This window comes from Argopecten irradians, chromosome 2 (genome assembly GCF_041381155.1).
Source record: "Argopecten irradians isolate NY chromosome 2, Ai_NY, whole genome shotgun sequence".
Taxonomy (NCBI): domain Eukaryota; kingdom Metazoa; phylum Mollusca; class Bivalvia; order Pectinida; family Pectinidae; genus Argopecten; species Argopecten irradians.
In genome coordinates, this window is record NC_091135.1 from 34,762,544 (window position 1) to 34,781,960 (window position 19,417).

At 36.1% G+C, this 19,417-nt stretch overlaps 1 protein-coding gene across 1 annotated transcript; it reads right to left on the minus strand.

The window, feature by feature from the left end:
• Positions 1 to 1,482: 1,482 nt before the first annotated feature.
• Positions 1,483 to 3,678, minus strand: LOC138315272 (uncharacterized). Its single transcript, XM_069256162.1, has 2 exons — positions 3,524 to 3,678; positions 1,483 to 2,656 (listed from the first exon to the last, which is right to left on the minus strand). Exon 2 carries the CDS (start codon positions 2,629 to 2,631, stop codon positions 1,639 to 1,641), a length of 993 nt encoding a protein of 330 aa, XP_069112263.1. The 5' UTR covers positions 2,632 to 2,656; positions 3,524 to 3,678; the 3' UTR covers positions 1,483 to 1,638.
• Between the last annotated feature and the right edge of the window lie 15,739 nt (positions 3,679 to 19,417).

The following is a 19,417-nucleotide window of genomic DNA, read 5'->3' on the forward strand; positions in this document are numbered from 1 at the left end:
GGGGTAGGAGGGGCGGGCCCAATAGGGGAAATAGAGGTAAATCCTATTAATTGCTACCTGTCCTACAGTTCTGCATTGATTGTAACCAAATTTGGCCACAAACATCCTTTGGGGAAGGGAAACAAAACTTGTATAGATTTTGGCTCTGACCCCCCTGGGGGCAGGAGGGGCGGGGCCCAATAGGGGAAATAGAGGTAAATCCTAAAAATCGCTACTTGTCCTAGAGTTCTGCATGGATTGTAACCAAATTTGGCCAGAAACATCCTTGGGGTTAACAGAATTTGTATAAATTTTGGCTTTGACCCCCTGGAGCAGAAAGAGTGGGGCCCAATAGGGGAATAGAGGTAAATATTCAAATTCCTTCAGAAAAGAAACAATGAACTTGTATTGAGAACATTACTTGGCATTACAAACCAGGTGAGCGATACAGGCCCTCTGGGCCTCTTGTTTATTAGATGCAAGCCAAATTTTTCAGTAATCATTTGAATGCTCCTTCCAAGTTGTAATCCCTCAAAATTATAATCCCTTCAAGTTTTACGTTGAAAAAAACCCAGTAACATACAGACAATAGAGAACAGTAATATTGTATATCGGATAAGGATGGGAAGGGGGGGGGGTAAATTGACCCCCATGCAGACCCCCCACTAAAGCGAATAGAGTGAGAAGCGCTTTAATTTCTAACTTGCCAAATAATCATATTAAATAATTATGTTAATTATTCTAAATGTAATACAGGTTACAGTATATAACACCTTTGTTTCTCTTTACTGCTAATTATTAACATTCAACATCATAGGTGATTCCACATTTTTTAATGTTCAGCGTTTGGGCTCTGTATTAATTGTTTCTTATATATTTGTCGAGGGCATTTTACGCACAGGAACTTGGTACTGTACAAATTTCTAACCAATATAATTTATTTATAAAATAATATATATATATAAATAAATACTATTGGTTTGAGAATCGTATCAGATCCCTGTTATTTTACGCTGTCATTGGTATAACCTAAAATTTTGAAATAACATTTTCCTTGAAAATTAATTATTTGAACAATTACGCACCTTTCAAGATACATGTACTAATTAACATTACCCGATATTTACTTGAAACGCTAATTAACAGATAATAGCCTATGGTAACTTTGTTCCTTTCATTAACGAAATTTTCGTTACCATAGTAACCAGATCATTATATTTACACGGGTTTTGTAAATGAATCGCCAATTACTCAATGGCTTTCAGAGGAATTTCGTTCAAACTAGTTCAGCTGTTGTAACATACAGATATTAATATTCGACACATCACATGCTTCAATAACGATAATGGTCGATTATCGTGGAAACACAATGGAGGAAGATTTGGTAATAAGAGGTAGCGGGGTAGAGGGGGCTATTAGTTAGTCATTGACTTACAGCCATTCGATATCATTTCTACTATGTCATTTGTTTAAGTTAGACTTGTAAGTACTCAAAAACGTCAGTAAACACAATTGGTTTCCTTTATTTGTGTGCCCGAAATAGCTGTTTGAATGGGACATCTCTATTCTACAGTCATTGTTCGTGAGATGTGATAAATATCTAAGTAACTTTTCTGATAATACGGACAATCACCTTACACAGATAATTTTGATATTTTTTCAAACGTCCGGTAAAACTCTGTACTCAAAATGTTTCTTTACATATTTGTACTGATGGAATACCCAGGGGCCGTACAACTCTGGAATATGTTCGGGACCACTTCCGGTATATTTCGTCATAAAGTTCAAACCGATATCAGCGTTAAAGGAAGGTTCGAGAAAGAACGGAAACGAAAATCTATCTGTGCCAATATCTACTACCCGATGACGCGTTGCCCGGAATCGGCCTCCAAGCATGCGCGAGAATACGTCACCGATGTTCATAACGAGACTAGTTGAACGTGGAGCGACCTCTGCCCAACGACCGTCTGCTGTCATGACCTCTAAACCCTTATACCCAAAGGTCGGCAGTAAGGTCATGAACCCTGTATCGGTGTGTTCCGGCGTGGTGATGACCTTGCCATTGTCAAGCAGACACACTTCCGGTGGTGAACTTTCCCAGGTAGGGTAGTGAATCATACGGAATGTTGTTAGCGGTTTATCGTCAAACAAACTGATAAATGCATTCTCGTCGATTCCAATTCCATATGCAGTCAATCGCAGTATTTCCATAGCGGTGTTGTGCATTATTGCAAACGCTTTCGTCAGTTCTGTTTTGAAAGCTAGTGTTCCATCTTCCTCGGGCCAAACGTTTTCCTCGTAGATCCATGCTGCACGTGTTGTTTTCCTGTCGAATTCCGGATACACTGGTCCGAATTCGAATCCTTCTTTTCTGCTCGGTTCCCCTTCGATCACCGGGAAATATCCTCGGAACATGTTCGTATTTTCCTGGTTCCATTGCCTCCGTAACAAACGGCTCTTCTTTTCATGTGGTTGTTCAAAGAACCATTTGCAACTCTTTAGAAGAATATCAAAGTCCAGCCCTTCAACGTTGTCTATGGTGAGAAATCCCACATTTTCTAGTGCATCAACCAAGCTTCGAGATATTTCGTCTCGATGTGTGCGTGACTTTGCCATGTCTATAACCGGAAGTTCCAGAGGCCCCGACGCCATTTTGATGACAACTGGAACAAACAACCTGTTGGACAGAGAGATAAAAAAGAAAATCTTGGTAGTCACCATGCTGTTAATGTAGCAAATGTACTATAAAACAGTGGTTTTTTTTTATTTCTAATATGACCGAAGGCAAGGCCTTAGAGGGCGCCGCCAGTTGTTTCAGTAAGCATAAATTATGCAATGTTAAAAAGTTCAATTTATGGAAATAACGGAGCCGAATTTTTGGTTTATTTTTTATCCTTATATTCACACTCTATCTTTGTCCCAAAACCCACATAAGAGAAGAAAGAAACTTTTATTTCCGTAACGGATATGCCGTTTTTGGTCAGGTGATTATATTGGACGGTAGTTTATCACTTGAACGCTTGCAAATAAAGAGCAACTAGCACTGAGCTTCTGCTGGATGAAGATTACGTTCGTCGGATCTTAAAAGCGTTTGAATCGCTTGATTATACAATGTGCTGACTTCAAGAATCGCATTCACGCTGATGAGATTTTTTACAGTGGATAAAAAAATGGCTGCCGCAAAGTGAAGCTGTCAGTGTGTAGGATTGAATTTTGAAGATTGTGTTTTTTTCTTTATTTTCATGTATGCGTTACTTTAGAAGTACTTCGTGCCCTTCGGGGCTGCGCCCTTATTAATTTTGTAATCATTCAATGTCATCAACTCTGTTGGTATTTCAAAAAAAAAAAAAAAATCGTTGCAAGAACGAATACCAAGGTTCACATTCATTCACGGTCCATTCACCTCAAGATGATATACGTCCGCAGATATTGATATCACGTGTAAATATTCGCGAACATTTCTAGAAGATGCTTAAATCATAAAGTATACTTCGATGCAAAAAACTGACTTACATTTTAAAAAATTAATACGCTGAATACCTACCGTGTGCAGTGTTATTGGTGAAATGGATCTCAGTCGATGATTTTCTTTTCCAAATATCTAGCTAAGTGGGTAGAATTACGATGGAATTTCTTTTTAAAGTAGATTCCCTGTCGTCTATCATATTCCCAACAGTTGTTGGACTGTAGATGTATTATTAGTATAGCATATCTCTGTCTCATGTCCTGATAAGTCTATTTACATGACCTTGTGCATATGTACATGTTCAGATATACAGTATCAAATACAGATTATCACGATACCACATGTAATGTACAGTGATTACTTATGTCTAAATAATATTAACTAACTTATCAACATATGTACGTACGATATATCATCATCCAGACTTTTAATGTTATGCTGAAAATCTATATGAAAGTCCGAATATCCGGAGAAAAAACCCCGACCTATGATTAGTGCTCGACAGCTCTCCCTAGAACGAATACGTACCCGGCCTACTATACCTTTCGGCCGGGTACAAATTGATCCCTATATGTGTCGTAGTGGAGCACTGCCTCCGAAAATCACTCGGGGACAGTTTTCTATACTTTTTTGTAGGTTTCCAAATATTTTATGCGTATACATGCATTAACATAACTACCATTCTTAATATCTACCGTACCGCTCACAAGACGTCAAATTCTCAATTTGTGGACTTATCGTATAAATACCCTTCAGAAAGACCTCCATATGTATTATGTAAAAAAATAATGCCTCGATGAGAATTTGATATTTTATGTGGTTCGGTTTTATTGCCTAGTAGGTTGGCGATATCAAACAAGTACGATAAAATGCCAACAAACGTTTTATAATGGTTTGCATAATCATTACTTTGCTCCATTAGCAGTAATAGGCACCAATTGTAGCTCTAAAGACGACACCATTTTCTGTCTAAAAGTCTTTTGAGCTACAACATTGCAGCTAAGCTCTCCCACGCGTGTTATATTTAGTAAAAGTCTTCAATATGCCCATCCGCGATATTTCAAGGGTTAATATCACTGTCGTCATACCCACCTACACTCCTAGAATATTGTGTGCGACACCAAATGTATAGGTAGTTTGGTCCTTTGATGTACATCAAAAGAATTGAATGATGGTACATTGTGATTGGCTTTAAAGTTAGTTAGCGGTCTCTGTAATCTTTAAAGGAAGTCGCTGCAAGCCTGTGATTATTTTTTTTTCACCTGAACTGCCTCCAATTTAATTATGAAAGAGTCCAGAGGCGAATATAACGACAATGATAGTAACCCCTGGAATATAGAGGATGCAACATGTCAAATGCCGTCAACGAATAATATAATTTAGATTAAGTGACTTCATAAGATCGAATTTGAAGATGGATGTTCTTTTAACTTCAACTAATGATTAAGATGAACTAATGATACAGGTGAATACGTATATGGCGATACTTGATAATGGTCTAGCGAGGAAGGGGAAGTGTTGGTGTCCCATAAATAATATAAAGATTATGTTTAAGGCATCCTCGGTACATATGATTAGACTCTTTCATATGTGGGTATGAAGAATAGGGATATTCTACATGAGGGTTTTGCAACATTTTTTGATCCTAAGGGTAGACATCCTCGATACTCCAGGGGTTTCGATCACTTACGATATCCACACCCCTGGACTATCTCATATACATGCAGGTTTAGCGGACTAGTAAAATCCCATCAATCAAATCAAGATTACAGTTAAACTATTTCTTAGTGCAATACTGTCAATGTTTGTGATCAGCATATACATAGTAAAACTTTCAAGTTTATATCACCATTCAAGTTTCTTTAGTTATCTAATAAAACAATTCTGCCATTCACATAATAATACACTGGAGAAAAAAAATTGATAGGCACTCTCACACTTATGACCACAGATTGGACTGTTGGTGAGGTTTACACGAAATAAATCGAAATTTTACTGACTACATCGATGACTTAACTTTGTATGTACAATATTTGCATTTTTGTCACAAAAATTGTACTAGGCTGGATATTTTTCATCCGAATTACGTGATATACATATGTATATGATGTAGTCGCTTCATCCAAGCTATTTCACATTTGAAGAGAAGAAGGTATAAAAGAAGATTTAGTTAAAGAAAGTCTGTAAAGAGGACTTCTGTAATTGCTGTTAGTTCTTAAAGGGACAATTCACTCAGGATAATTCTTTTACATAACCAAGAAGCAAAATATGGCATAAAGGTATTGTTTTACATTTCTTATGAAGCATATAACATAAAATATTGAAAAATTCCGCGTCATTGTTTAGTATTTTATTTGATACTGTTGTAATTACAAATCGTTGATCAATACGATTAAGCAGGTACAATATGTACGCTGTACCCATATCCAAGCCAAAGTCACGCACGTTAAACAAATGAACTACATAACCACTGTGGAGGTGATAAAATGATTTTTTAGTCAAGACATTTCACCTAATAAGGTAAACACACTACTGTCAGGACAATTTGAGCAGTTTTAAACAAAAGTAACATTACTCTAAGAGCAAGGGACAGGGTTCGGCATACAAGATGTTCGACCAAAATGTGTAATGGCGGCCAGCGAGCGAGTTTGAACATTTCATACGCATTTCACCACCATGGGCTTTTCTGGCATATCCAGTAAAACCGACTGATCTAATTTCCATTAGAACTGGGCATTTTCCGTTATATGTACAAATTTTAATGTTCTCTTAGACTGAAGTGTCCCTTTAAAGCATAGTTATTAGTATCTCCGACTTTAGGAGGAAGAATTGAATGAAGATAGTCTAGTGCTAAATTATTTTCGATTTTGTAGACTACACAAAGTTTTCTTCTTTTGCGTCTCTCAGAAAGTGTCTTAAGGCCCGTGTCCGAATATGAAGCTGAAACAGTTACATAAGAAGGTAAACCAGTAATAATTCTTGCCGCTTCACGTTGAGCTACAATATATTTCTAATTTTATAGAATCTGATACCAAACACCCATCCCAAAGCTCACATGCATATTCTAAAATGGGTAAAATAAACGATTTGTAAATACGGAGTAGAACATCTCTTTTTAAAATGAGTTTTAATTTCCTTAACATGTTAGGTTTTTTTTCATTTTTTTAAAAGGCGACTAAATTTAGGATATTATCTTTTCTCTTCTTCCTAACTGACTTTATTCTTCCTACCGTCTCCCTTGACACCGCCTCACTTTTGGCCTTCTGTTGAGTGCTCGCCCCTGTGAAGTAGGCTTTGGGTTCTGTCCCCTGGCCGAGACACACCAATGTGTATAAAAGTGGTACCTTCTGCTTTCTACTCAACATTCAGGGAGTAGGAAGAGTGGTCCGCCCATTGTCAGTACATGTATAATATGAACGGGTGGGGTGTGTTGCTTGGTGCCTTCGGTAGCATGCATCAGTGATATAGCACTATAAAAAGGACAAACGTTCCACTATACAAGAAGACACAACACGACCATACCGCAGTCTCCCAAAACACGCACCTCGCACTACACACACGCTACACACCGCATACATGGGAGGCCGTCCTTACATGACTCTGGCTGTTAACAGGACGTTAATTAATCATACAAACTTACAAATATTACACCAATGTGTCTATGTTTGTCCGTAAAGTTTAAGAATTTACCATCAAATATAATATCAAGGTCAATTTCTTCCGAATTAGTTATAAAAACCATTTCATTTTTGTCAGGATTAAAAGTCACTAGCCAAGTTTTAGCCCAAACGTTCAAAGAGTCTAGGTCTCTGTCTACACATTTTTCAATATCTTTACTTGGACTGATCGAAATACTTAGAGAAAACTAGTAAAGTTAGGAACTTAGGCTACTAAATATTTTGACATGCAAGATTTCAACAAGACAGCAGGAGTTATCGCCCTTTAGTCATGGTATACATCGTATGCGTAGTTGTGAAGGATTTTAGTGCTTACTAAACTGAACTCTGTGTTGATACTTCTGCTGTCATTTGTGTGTATTTGAATTACAGTAATTTCCAGTCAAAGAGAGTATATTACCAGAGACTCTATGAAGTTATTAAACATCGTCAAATCAGCTCAGATAATGTAACCATTTTTGAGAGCATGGGTATCAGTCACATTTTATTCACCAAAATAATTTCATTTTACATTCACAAAGTTCTCCCATTTACTAATTTGTAATTTTTTAAAAATATGTTACTGTTGAAAAATAGAAATTCATTATTATATCTGCTATTAGAGAAAAATAGACGGTGTTTAGTTAACAATCATAAAAGTGATATCGGTCACGCTTAGAACTTTGCTGCCTCTGTACTAGTCCGCTAAACCTGCCTATATTATTAGGCTTTTTTATTTTTTTTTTTTTTTTTTTTTTTTTTTTGCCTAATATATAGTCAGCTCGCGAAATTAATTATATCATGGGAATCTATCTTCAAATTCCATATACATAATAGCCGGCAGTGCGACTTTCTTGATTCTAATAATACTAATAGTCGGACATTACTGGCTTATTGGTTCAAGATTGCAATTCATTCATTAAAATGTGAATAACGTATATTTCCCTAGTAATGGCTATTTAGATAGTTTGTAAAATAGAGGTAATCCTCTCCCTGTCGCACGGATTTGCTACTGTATCAAATAAATTAAAAAAAAATAATAAGAGAAAGTCACGTGGTTTATCGAGTGCCCAGCCCGCTACACATTTCTGATATGTTGATTTATTCCCCTTGTCACGCAATACAGTTGTTTGAATAAAGTTGAGGTTAAGTTACCAGCATGCTGCGAATTCTAACGCTGGGGGGGGGGGGGGGGGGGGGTTGGGGGGGGGGGGGGGGGGGGGTTTTTCCGTAGCGGTCTCAAAGCCGTGTGGTGAAAAAGGATGGAGGGTGGTTAAGGTCGCCGAGTAAGTAGCTGTAAACCTGAGATTAAAGGGCTTTAATAAACAGGTCGTACGTATATATAGTATTATAATCTAGGTATCCTGCTTGTTTTACTAAACATACCAACAATCTAAAATTCAAAATCCTTCGAATATTCTCTTCACGTTAAAGGCTCCAATCAAACCAATCAATCGGCCTCCGAATTAACTGTACTGTAGCTCTTTGACTCGCCCTCTCACAAGCATTTCGCATCGCATTATAAATTGGGGTGTGGAAATTTTCCAAAGAATAATAGCTGACTCTGCTAATACTGTCTATGTGAACTTCACATGTTTCCCTATTCCAAATTTGAAATTGTATTACATACTATGGACAGAGCCATGGGATAGCAGAGATTGTGGTCTATAATTTCATTTACCATTTTTACAGTGTTATTAATGATTGTTAAGTGATTTCTGCAGGTATGTTTTCATCTAAATATATATAAGGCATAAAAAATAAGAATTTTACAGTGCATAATTATAGTCTGCGTTGTGACTAATGTTTATAAGGCATCACACATGTTTTTGGTTTGTGTATGTGTGTGTTTTTGTTTGTTTGTTTGTTTGTTTGTTTGTTTTTTTTTTTTTTTTTGTCTGTTTGTTTGGGGGTTTTTTCGGGAGGGTGTGTGTGTGTCTATTTGAGTGATTTTCACAGCTTCATCTTATCAAACCTGATGGTTTGTAATAAATTTCTGAAGGAAAAATAACATGTTTAAAATATTCCTCCAGTTACGGCACATATAACCTTAAAATTTAGCTTAATGCATGTGTAACAGGAGACACCGAAATGTCTCTCTTTCCCATACATGTGTTGATTTGGATTTTCAGATTATTTGTTCAAGATCTTAGTTTGTTTGTTTGTTTGATTAATTAACGTCCTATTAACAGCTATGGTCATGCAAGGACGGCCTCCCATGTATGCGTTGGTGTGTTGTGCGAGGTGCGCGTTTTGGGAGACTGCTGTATATTTATGTTGTGTCTTCTTGTATAGTGGAACTGTTGCCCTTTTTATAGTGCTATATCACTGAAGCATGCCGCCGAAGACACCAAGCAACACACCGATCTTAGGGTCACGTGAGTTGGGTTATGGCAATAAATGAGGTCGTATTGAATGAATGTTAAAATAAACATATTTTGGTTTACCATGTTTAAAGCTGCAAGTAGAATGTTAGAAATGAACCCATAGCCCCACCGCATGCCTGAATTGTAAAATACATTACAAATGTCTGAATTTTCGATATTTAGTCTTAAAGTTATATGTGCCGTATTTTTCACTCACGGATCTAGATGAGCTTTTAATATGTTATTCATCACCAAAAGTTACCAACATTTTGAGAATTACAATACGTACAATGTATAGGTCTTAATTTTACAAGCACAAATAAGAGCTGAAAATGATTATGGAAGAATGGCCAAAAATCATTATATTTACATCTTTAATGAAGTGAAATGAGAACATGCGTTCAGACCATGAAGCCAAATTGTGTTGTTCAATTTCATTTCACATTTCAGAAATTGTAAAGTGTTCTCTGCAGTTATGTCTCCAACTTAACATAAATATGGTATAAACTACAACAATGTTACACTACATAATTCCTGTGTTGTAACTATGAGGCATCTGAAGCCATTTGAATGATTTTCACAGTTTAATTCATCAAAACCTTATGGTTTTCAATAGATTAATCAAGAAAAAAAATTAAATGTCAAAATTTTCGCTCACATTCCAAATACATACATTTATCCTCCTACTGGGGCCCTATACTTGTTTAATGAGTTCCATCAAGTTCAGGATATGACCTTTACACCGATGAGGTGACATGTTCAGCGAACTAGATAACTTACTGCTTTTCATGATGATGTCTGTGTATGTCCAATAAGCTGTAAACTTACGGAAATAAAATAATTAAATTAAAAAGATTTAAGCGAGGTTATATGTGACATCAGTGGACGAAACATTTTACATGCTATTTTTTCTTTAGTTATTTATTGAAACAATAAGTTTTGAGTAATTAAGCTGTGAAAAGCATTCTACTGTACTGGGAAAGGACATGAAATAATGTAAAAATATAACGTGTGAACGCAATACTATTGCGTGCGAACGCAATAATTACTGCTTGCGAACGCAAAACAATTGCGTGTGAACGCAATAATTACTGCGTGCGAACGCACAATAATTACTGCGTGCGAACGCAAAACCATTGCAATAATTTTTTTTTCCATGTCCTTTCTCAGTCACCGTAGCATTCAAAGGCGCGGCCAAAAATATGATGCCTTATAAACATTAGTTATAGCACAGAAATATTAATATTATTATTTAAATGAAAACAACCTGCAGAAGTCACAATTACTTACAACACTGTAAAATGTTGTAAAATGAAATTGTAGACCACAACTTAGATTCATGGTCTGACCACAGTTACTCATTTTATCGCACTGTAGCAATTTAATGATTTTTGTATTGCCAAAATTAATTTTGAGCTCATACTTTTCAATGTAAAATTAAAACCAATATTGATTGTAAGTATTGTTATTCTCAACATATTGGTAACTTTTGTTGGTGAATGATATATAATATATGAAAAGCTCTTCTTGATTAGGCAGTGTGAAAATTACAGCTCATAAGATAATTGGGTAATGTTACATAGATTTGGCTAACCCAGGTGTGACACTTATCCCCAAGACAATACCTGTCTGAGCAGTACAATAATATTAGAGTTGTAAGTGTGTTGTTTATCTTTTGTATCGATTCTTATTACATAAATTTCTTGATTTAATCTTATATTTCATGTTTTGTAAAATCAGCAAAGGCCATGACCATCGAACTGTTAACGGGGGACTATTTTGAACTATCCAGTATACATGTATGCTTACTACTCACGGTCAAAATATAATAAAAGAAAAGTGTAATAAATTCCGTCACAAGAAATCATTACGGAAGTAAATCCTCTTTTTTATAACAACCGAAAATGAAAAATTCCGTGTTATAATAGTCTGTGGTTCGTTCTCGGTAGTCAATGTCGGGTGATAAAATCCTGGTTTTAGTATAAATTTCATCAGTGATATCAATAAATTTAAGTCTTTGATTTGATATTGTAAGAATTTTTGTGTTACGTAAGAACTGTTTTTATTAGCCCACCATCATCAAATTTTGAGCTATTCAATTCTGAAGCCTTTCGGCCGTGGTCCGTCGTCCGCCCGTAAAACAATGCTTGTTACAGCTATTTCTCAGAAAGTACAGAAAGCACTGAAAGAAAGGATCTGTCTCAAATTTCATATGTAGGTTCCCCAAGGGAACACGGAGTGTCATACAGATATTCAGTACTGAAGGAATCTTTCTCTCAAATTTTCATATGTAGGTCCTCCTTACGACCCTAGTGTGCATATTGCATTTTGGGACAGATCGATGCTCAGCAAGATGATCGACAGGTTGCATATTGAATTCTTGATAATATGAGAAGTTGTTACTTGCTCATATTCAGGAAAGTTACTGAACAGGATCTTTCTCAAGGTTTCTATATAAAGTATGTAGTAAAATAGTTTGCAAAAGCAGGGTAAAAAGGCATTTCCCTCTTTCTGTTGTCAGACATAGATCATTCTTCTGGTGGGCGCCAAGATACCTCTGGGAATCTCATCTGTTTCTTCCGGAGGCGTGTGTGTGTGTCACTATTTGAGTGATTTTCAACAGCCTGTCTTCAACTCAAGACAACCTGTAAAGGTCTTGTTATAAGATTGTCTGAAGGAAAAATACCATGATTAAAATATCTCCTCCAAGTTACACGGTCACATATAACCTTTAAAATTTAGTGCTTCATGCATTAGAAAAAGGAGACACTGCCGCCAACACTGTTCTCGGTCTTTCCCGCACACATGTGCTTGAGTATTATTTTATCAGATTAATTTGTTCATAGATCTTAGTTTGTTTGTTATGTAATTTGAATTAATTTACGCACTATTTAACAAGCTACATTGGTCATAGCACGGACGACTGCCTCCTTCCATGTACTTGCGGGCTGAGAAGCGAGTAAGTTGTTGACGATGGATGCGCGGCGGTTTTGGGAGGAATGCTGATGTTATTCAATGTTAGTGGGCTTCACTTCCAAGACTAGTGGAACCTGTTGGCCCATATTTAAAAAGTGCTATAATATCCCTAGTGCAGCCTATGTCCGTCCGCAGACAACTAGAACACACCAATCAGAGCACATGAAAGCCTGCTCCGCTACTTTCTGGTCCGCGTGCTAGGGAACAGGCCATCCCACGGACGTATCAAGTCCACGCCAGAACCCCACCCCCACATTTTGCGTTTACCCCCCAGAAAAGATGCACATAGCCTCGACCTCCCAGAACGTCCCAGCCCCCCCCCCACTCCCCCGCCCCAACGTCAAGCCTAAGCCAAGACCACAACCCAACCCCAAGACTGAGCCAATATACGTGCACCAACGGGCATGCACAAACCCGATAAACAGAGTCTCTCCGACAGTTAAAAACCCCGCAATATCCCGCACGGATACAAGATGAGCATTCTAATATGATTATATCCTAACACCAACAAGGATAACCACAAAATATTAGAAACATACAATTTCGCTAACAACTGTATTTCAGTCTATAAATTTTAATAAACACACAAAAGGCAGCCTAGAATCAAGACCTACTGGAAAGCCATTGCCGCACACAAAAAATACAATGTAAATAATATAACAATTCAAAACAGAAGAGAACATAGACAGAACAAGACGTTTACAGACGCAGACAATGAAGCCAAAAATTGTGTGGTTGTTCACTTTCAATTACACATTTCAGAAAATGTTACTAATGAGTTCCTCTGTGCAGTTATGACTCCAACTTTAACATAAAATACACGAGGATATCAACTAAAAACAATGTTACACATACATAATTCCTGTAGTTGTAACTATGGAGGCATCTCTGAAGACTCCATTAGAAGGGATTTTTTTCCACCAGTTTTAACTTCATCAAACAACCCTTAATCGGTTATCCCACAATAGATTAATCAAGAAAAACAATTCAAATGACAAAAATATTCGCTCAAACATAATCAAATACCTTCACAAAAATCATCGCAGTAGCTACGTTGGGCTCAACTTATACTTGGTATAAAATGAGATTCCATCAAGTACAGGATATGGACCATTTACAAAGCCGATGACAGGAGCACCATGATTACCAGCGAACAAGATAAACAAACTGCTTGTCATCCATGAAGGAAGTGTCTGTGTTATGTCCAACATAAGCATGTAAAAACTTACACGGAATAAAAATAATTAAATAAGAAAAGATTTAAATCGAGAGGGTTATATGTGACATCAGCCCCCCCCCCCCCCCCCCCCCCCCCCCCCCCCCCCCCCCCCCCCCCCCCCCCCCATGGTACGTAAACCTTTTAACAATGCTATTTTAATCTCTTTAGTTATTTAATTGAAACGAATAAGTTTTGAGGTATTTAGTCTAGTGCAAAGCATTCAAACTCAGGAATCCGGGAAAAAGACAAAGAAATCAGGATGACACCCTAAAACGTGACGACCGCCCGACCTACAATAACGCGCCTGAGAACTGCCATTATCACCATTCCCAATACCTCGCTCAGCGAACGCACCACCGCCACTGCGTGGGAGAACTGCAAAAATATCTGGATGCGCACAGCCCACATAATTAATTAACATAGCGAATGCGAACGCAAAACTCAATGGCACATAAACAAAAAATGATTACATTTCTCTTTTCATCAGGTCCACACGTACGCATTTCAACAGGCCGCGGGCCAAACAAAAACTATGACTGCCTATATAAAACATTAGTAATAAGCACAGAAAAAATTAATAATATTATTATTTTTAATTGCAACAACAAACCAGCAAGAAGATCCATCAATTACTTAACAACCACTGTATATTGATGTAAAATAGACATATTGTTTTAGACTCATAACAATAGATCTAATGGTCTTCTGCCAACAAGGTAATCATTTTATATCGGCACTGTATGCAAATTAAATGTGATTATTTGTCATTGGCCAAAGATCTAATTTTGAGGCTCATAACTTTTACAAGGTAAAATTAAATCCGACCCTATATTGACTATTGTAAGCTATTGGTGTTATTCTCAAAAAAAGATATGTAACTTTTGATAGGTGAATGGATTAATAATTTTATGAAAAGCACTTTATAAGCTGTAGGGCAGATGTGAATAAATATCCAGACTCATAATGATACAATTGGGTAATGTATACTTAGATATTGGCTACACAACCCCGCGATGAGGAATCATGGACATTTACCCCAAGTCAGAAACTGTTCTACACTGAGCCATGAACAATTAATATTAAGATGGTATGATATGTGTGGATTGATTAAAACTTTCTGTATACGACATCATATTACATAAAATTTCTTGATTTTTAATCTATATATTTCACTGTTTGGTTATAATCAGGCAAAGGGCCCAAGACACCTTCGACACAGAAAACGGGGGACTATATATGCACAATCAAGTTACAACAATGCATTCATTAACTATACACGGTCCAACAACTATAATAAAAGGAAAAGTGTATTAAATATTCGTCACAACGCACTCACTTACGGATGTAACGCTCCTCTATATATATAAAACATAACCAACACGAACATGTTAAACATTTCCTGTGTAATAATACGATCTTGTGGTATACGTTTCATCAGTATTCATATGTCGGGTATGATTAAAAACCTGGTTTTAGTATAAATTTGTCAATCCCCAGTGATTATACATTTAAATTTAAGTCTTTGATTTGATATTGAAAGAATTTATTGTGATTAGCGTATAGAACTGCTATCTTTTATTAGCCCACCCATCAACAAGTTTTATGAGGCCTATTCAATTCGCCTTTTCGGGCGGCCGCGCGTGGTCCGTCGTCCCGCCTCTAACCAATCGCTTGATACAAGCTAATTTCTCAAGAAAGCGTACAGGAAAGCACTGAAAGAGGACAATCTGTCTCCAAATTCATTATGTAAAGGTAGAGTTTTCCAGCGAAGGGAAAAACGGAGTCTTGTCCATTCAGCTTATTCTCACAAATGATCGGGGGGGAAAAACACCACAAGGCCACCTCCACAGGCAACAATATCTGGGATTTATATAGTAAAGAGTTGAATGAATATGGATTCATCCCTGCTATTCTATCTCAGGGAATAGAACCTGAATGGATACTGACACAAATTTCCACACAATCGTAGTTATCCATAAAGGCCCAAGGTAGTGACATGCTGTTATTCTGGGACTCAGATACTGATACAACCAATATAACCGCTTAGATGCAGCCATCAAGACTAATGAAAGTTTGCGGTTTGTCATCACGATCAATTTCTACTACAGAAAGCACCAGAAGAAGATCATTAATCAAATCGATCATAGTACACCTCTACATGGCCGATGTTAGATGTGAGAAATAGTGGAATTATTCGGACCAGTCACTCAGATATAACTACGAAGATCAACAATGCACGCCCATAGCCTTGGATAATGATGAACAAAATCAATTTTGGTAAAAACTGGATAACTTACATACGGCAACTCAGCAGGCGCAAACGAATCATCACCCATGTCAACAGTGATGAACCCACTACAGAGCCACCCTCAGTTTCGCATATATTTTTACATTATGGGAGCATATCGCGTGGAGTAAACAAGCATAGGCCAGCCTAGTCAGCCGTCTTGTCTTTTGGATTAGTTAAAGTTATATTTTACAGCAATTTATCTCTGCAAAGAATCTGAAACGCGGCAATCGAAGTTTGCAACAAATATCTCATATGAAGCTTCCCCTTAAGGGTGCCCATAGAAGCACATCATATAGTGACCACTCTATCGCTACACCAAAAAGCAAGCAACCGCTACCATCTATAAATTATATGAAATTTAAAGATAATAGTTACCCAGACGATGCGCTTTTTCTCAAACAGCCCGAGTCCGAGCCACGCTCGTAATCAATCTACCAAATAATATCAAAAGAAGCAATCTTCAAGGGCCCTAGTTTCAGAACTATTTGCCATTCAAGGGACCCCGATACGGAACACACGATTGGCGCCGCCAGGCAACAATCCATGTGAATTTATGTTTAGTAACAAATGTGTGTGTACACGCTATATATTTCACGGCACGTCCTATGCAGGGGATTGTAACACTGCATAATTCTCTAAGAATAAAATATAGTTGGTTTGTTCCTTGGGAATGTCCACGTTCAACCTAATGCATATTTTTTATTGCGGACCGATCTGGTTCAAGCCAATATAGATCGAAGGGCAGACCTCTCCACATCTGGCAATTATTACAAAGTTACAAAAGAGCGTTTATGACAAACAAACTAGCAGGAAAAGAAGGTTAGAAGTTTGAGAAAAAAGCAGTGTAAAAAAGAAGCGTTGATTTGATTTGATTTTAGTAGATATATGGAGGGAGCATAATCATGATAAAAAATTATTTACATGGCACGGTCCCCACAGAAAACAAGCTAGGCTTGATTATTTTTTAATTACATCAGATTTAATTCCTTTTGTATGTAAAGCTGATATTGGTACAAGTTATAGATCTGATCACTCGCCAATTTCTTTAATCATAAAATTCATTGACCAGCCTAAAGGAAAAGGAACATGGAAGTTCAATAACAGTTTACTAAATGATATTGAATATGTAAATCTTGTCAAAAAATTGTATTAGATACTGTCGAACAATATGCTATTAATCTTGAAGAAGAAAACATTAACAATGTAAAAAGAAGAAACTTTAAAATTAATGATTAGAGGAAAAACTATTGCATACTCAACATTCAAAAAGCGTGAAAGGGAAAAATTAGAAAATGAACTAGAGTTAAAATTAGGGAAATTACAACAAGGGGAAAATAGGAACCTAAATGAAATTGAAGAAGTAGAAAATGAGTTGAAATTGATAAGAGAAAACAAAATTAAGGGCATTATACTGAGAGCAAAATCAAGATGAAAATTGCAAGGTGAGAGAAGTTCAGTTTTTTTGCAATTAGAAAAAGGCATTATCATTATAAAGTTTTATACCAATGCGTTATTTAATAGAAAATGGTGGAGGACATTACAAACATACTCATGATATATTTAGAAGTGCAAAAAATTTTATTATAAATCACTTAATACTTGCAGTTTCATTTGGTCAGTGGATAAATATCTGTTAATCGAAACATTTTTTGATGATATAAATCAACTTTCTTATTATAAATTAGAATATCAACTGAACATGAAAATGTGAAAAAAAAATAGACAATTAGAGGGGAAAATTTAAGATTCGAGGGAATCGTCTGAAATCTACTAAAAATATGAATAACAAATAAGTACAATCCTGGAATAGTAAAAAACGATGGATATTCTGTTTGAATGTTTACAAATTCTTTTGGGGCTGTTATCAACAGTTTTTTGAATTAATTCTCTTAATCACAGCTTATGATGAGGGGAAGTACTTTTTTTTCTTCTGATAATCCACCAATCAGCCTCCAGCGTCCTGAAATTACATGTATTCCAAAAGATAGGTAAAGTTCTAAAATTAAAATGCTAAAAATTGGGATGCGCTATAATCTTATTGAATGTAGATTTATAAAAAAGCTTCCTCAGTTATTTCTGATAGAATAGTTAAAACAGTTTTAGACAGTATCATAAAGTTGAAACACAAAAGAGGCTTTTTTTTCTCAAATGATAGGTATATTGGCGAATGTACTGTCGCTTAATAATATGAATATAAAAGAAAATACAGAGAAGGACAAGATTCCAGGTATATTTTGTGTACTCTCCAATTGGATATTGAGATGGCCTTTGAGGTTCTTTAAGAGTTAATTTCTTATTTTTAAAAAAAACACTTAACTTTTATGGGTTTGGTCCATCTTTATATATAAAATGGATTAAAAAAACTTTTTTATAATAATAAATTCATGTTTGTCGGTGTATTGAATAATGGGCATTGTGTGTTCCAAATTTTTTTTAACTGTGTTGTAGTTGGAGGTTAAGACAGGGTGACGCCATAATTAGTCCCTCATATAAATTTTCATTCGATATTTGTTGATAAATTTTAGTAAGTCAGCAAATTAAAATGATATTCCGAACATAAATGGTATCAAAAATAAATAACTCAGAAATACTTGATAAACAATTTAGCCAGAGTGACACGTCCTTTTACTTTATCTGAAGATCCTGTAGACTCCTTGAAATTGTCTAACTTGAAATTTTGAATTGATTTTTGGTAATGATTTCTGGTCTGTGAGTATAAAAAGTTTAAAAAAAAACGACAATGCACGAATTTGGAATTGGGGCAAAACAGAGGGTTGTGTGTGAGGAAATCCATTGCAGAAAGGAATTTAGTTGGAACCATTCAGGTAAATTCAAACTATTAGGTCTCATCTTATAACCTTCAGTCAGTAAATATTTTTTGAAGATAATTTTAAGACAAAAAAAAGTTACACAGCTGTTAAAAAAAAACATTTTACATGCATTGGTCATTCAGAAACCCTCACGTATATAGGGAGGGTAAACATATTATAAAATCATTAGCAACTTACCCATTTTTATTCAAAACTGTCTCTCTTTTACTGTCTTACCAGATCCTCCCAAAACGAAATTAATCATGTGAATTTTACAATTAAAAATGCTTTTATTGAATGTTTTATGGAATGCAAAAAGACTGATAAAGTAAAGCGCCAAACTGTTATGTATGTGCGATATATGAATGATGATGAGGGCTCTTCGAGTACCACATATTGTGTCTTTTTTGTCATGCTTTAAAAAAATGTGTTTGGATAAAAATATTACTTGGATCCATTGAATTGCCCCTCCCCTTGGAAAACTCTGTTTCTGGATAAAATTGAAACTTATGGTGTGAGATAAAATTTTCAAAATTGTTTCAAATGAGAGAGAAGGTCTTTTTAAGAATTTCAAATTCACTGTCTCCCCCCACCAACCACCTAAACATATTCTGGGAAAAGAGATTATAAATAAATTCAGGGTGGGCAGATCTGT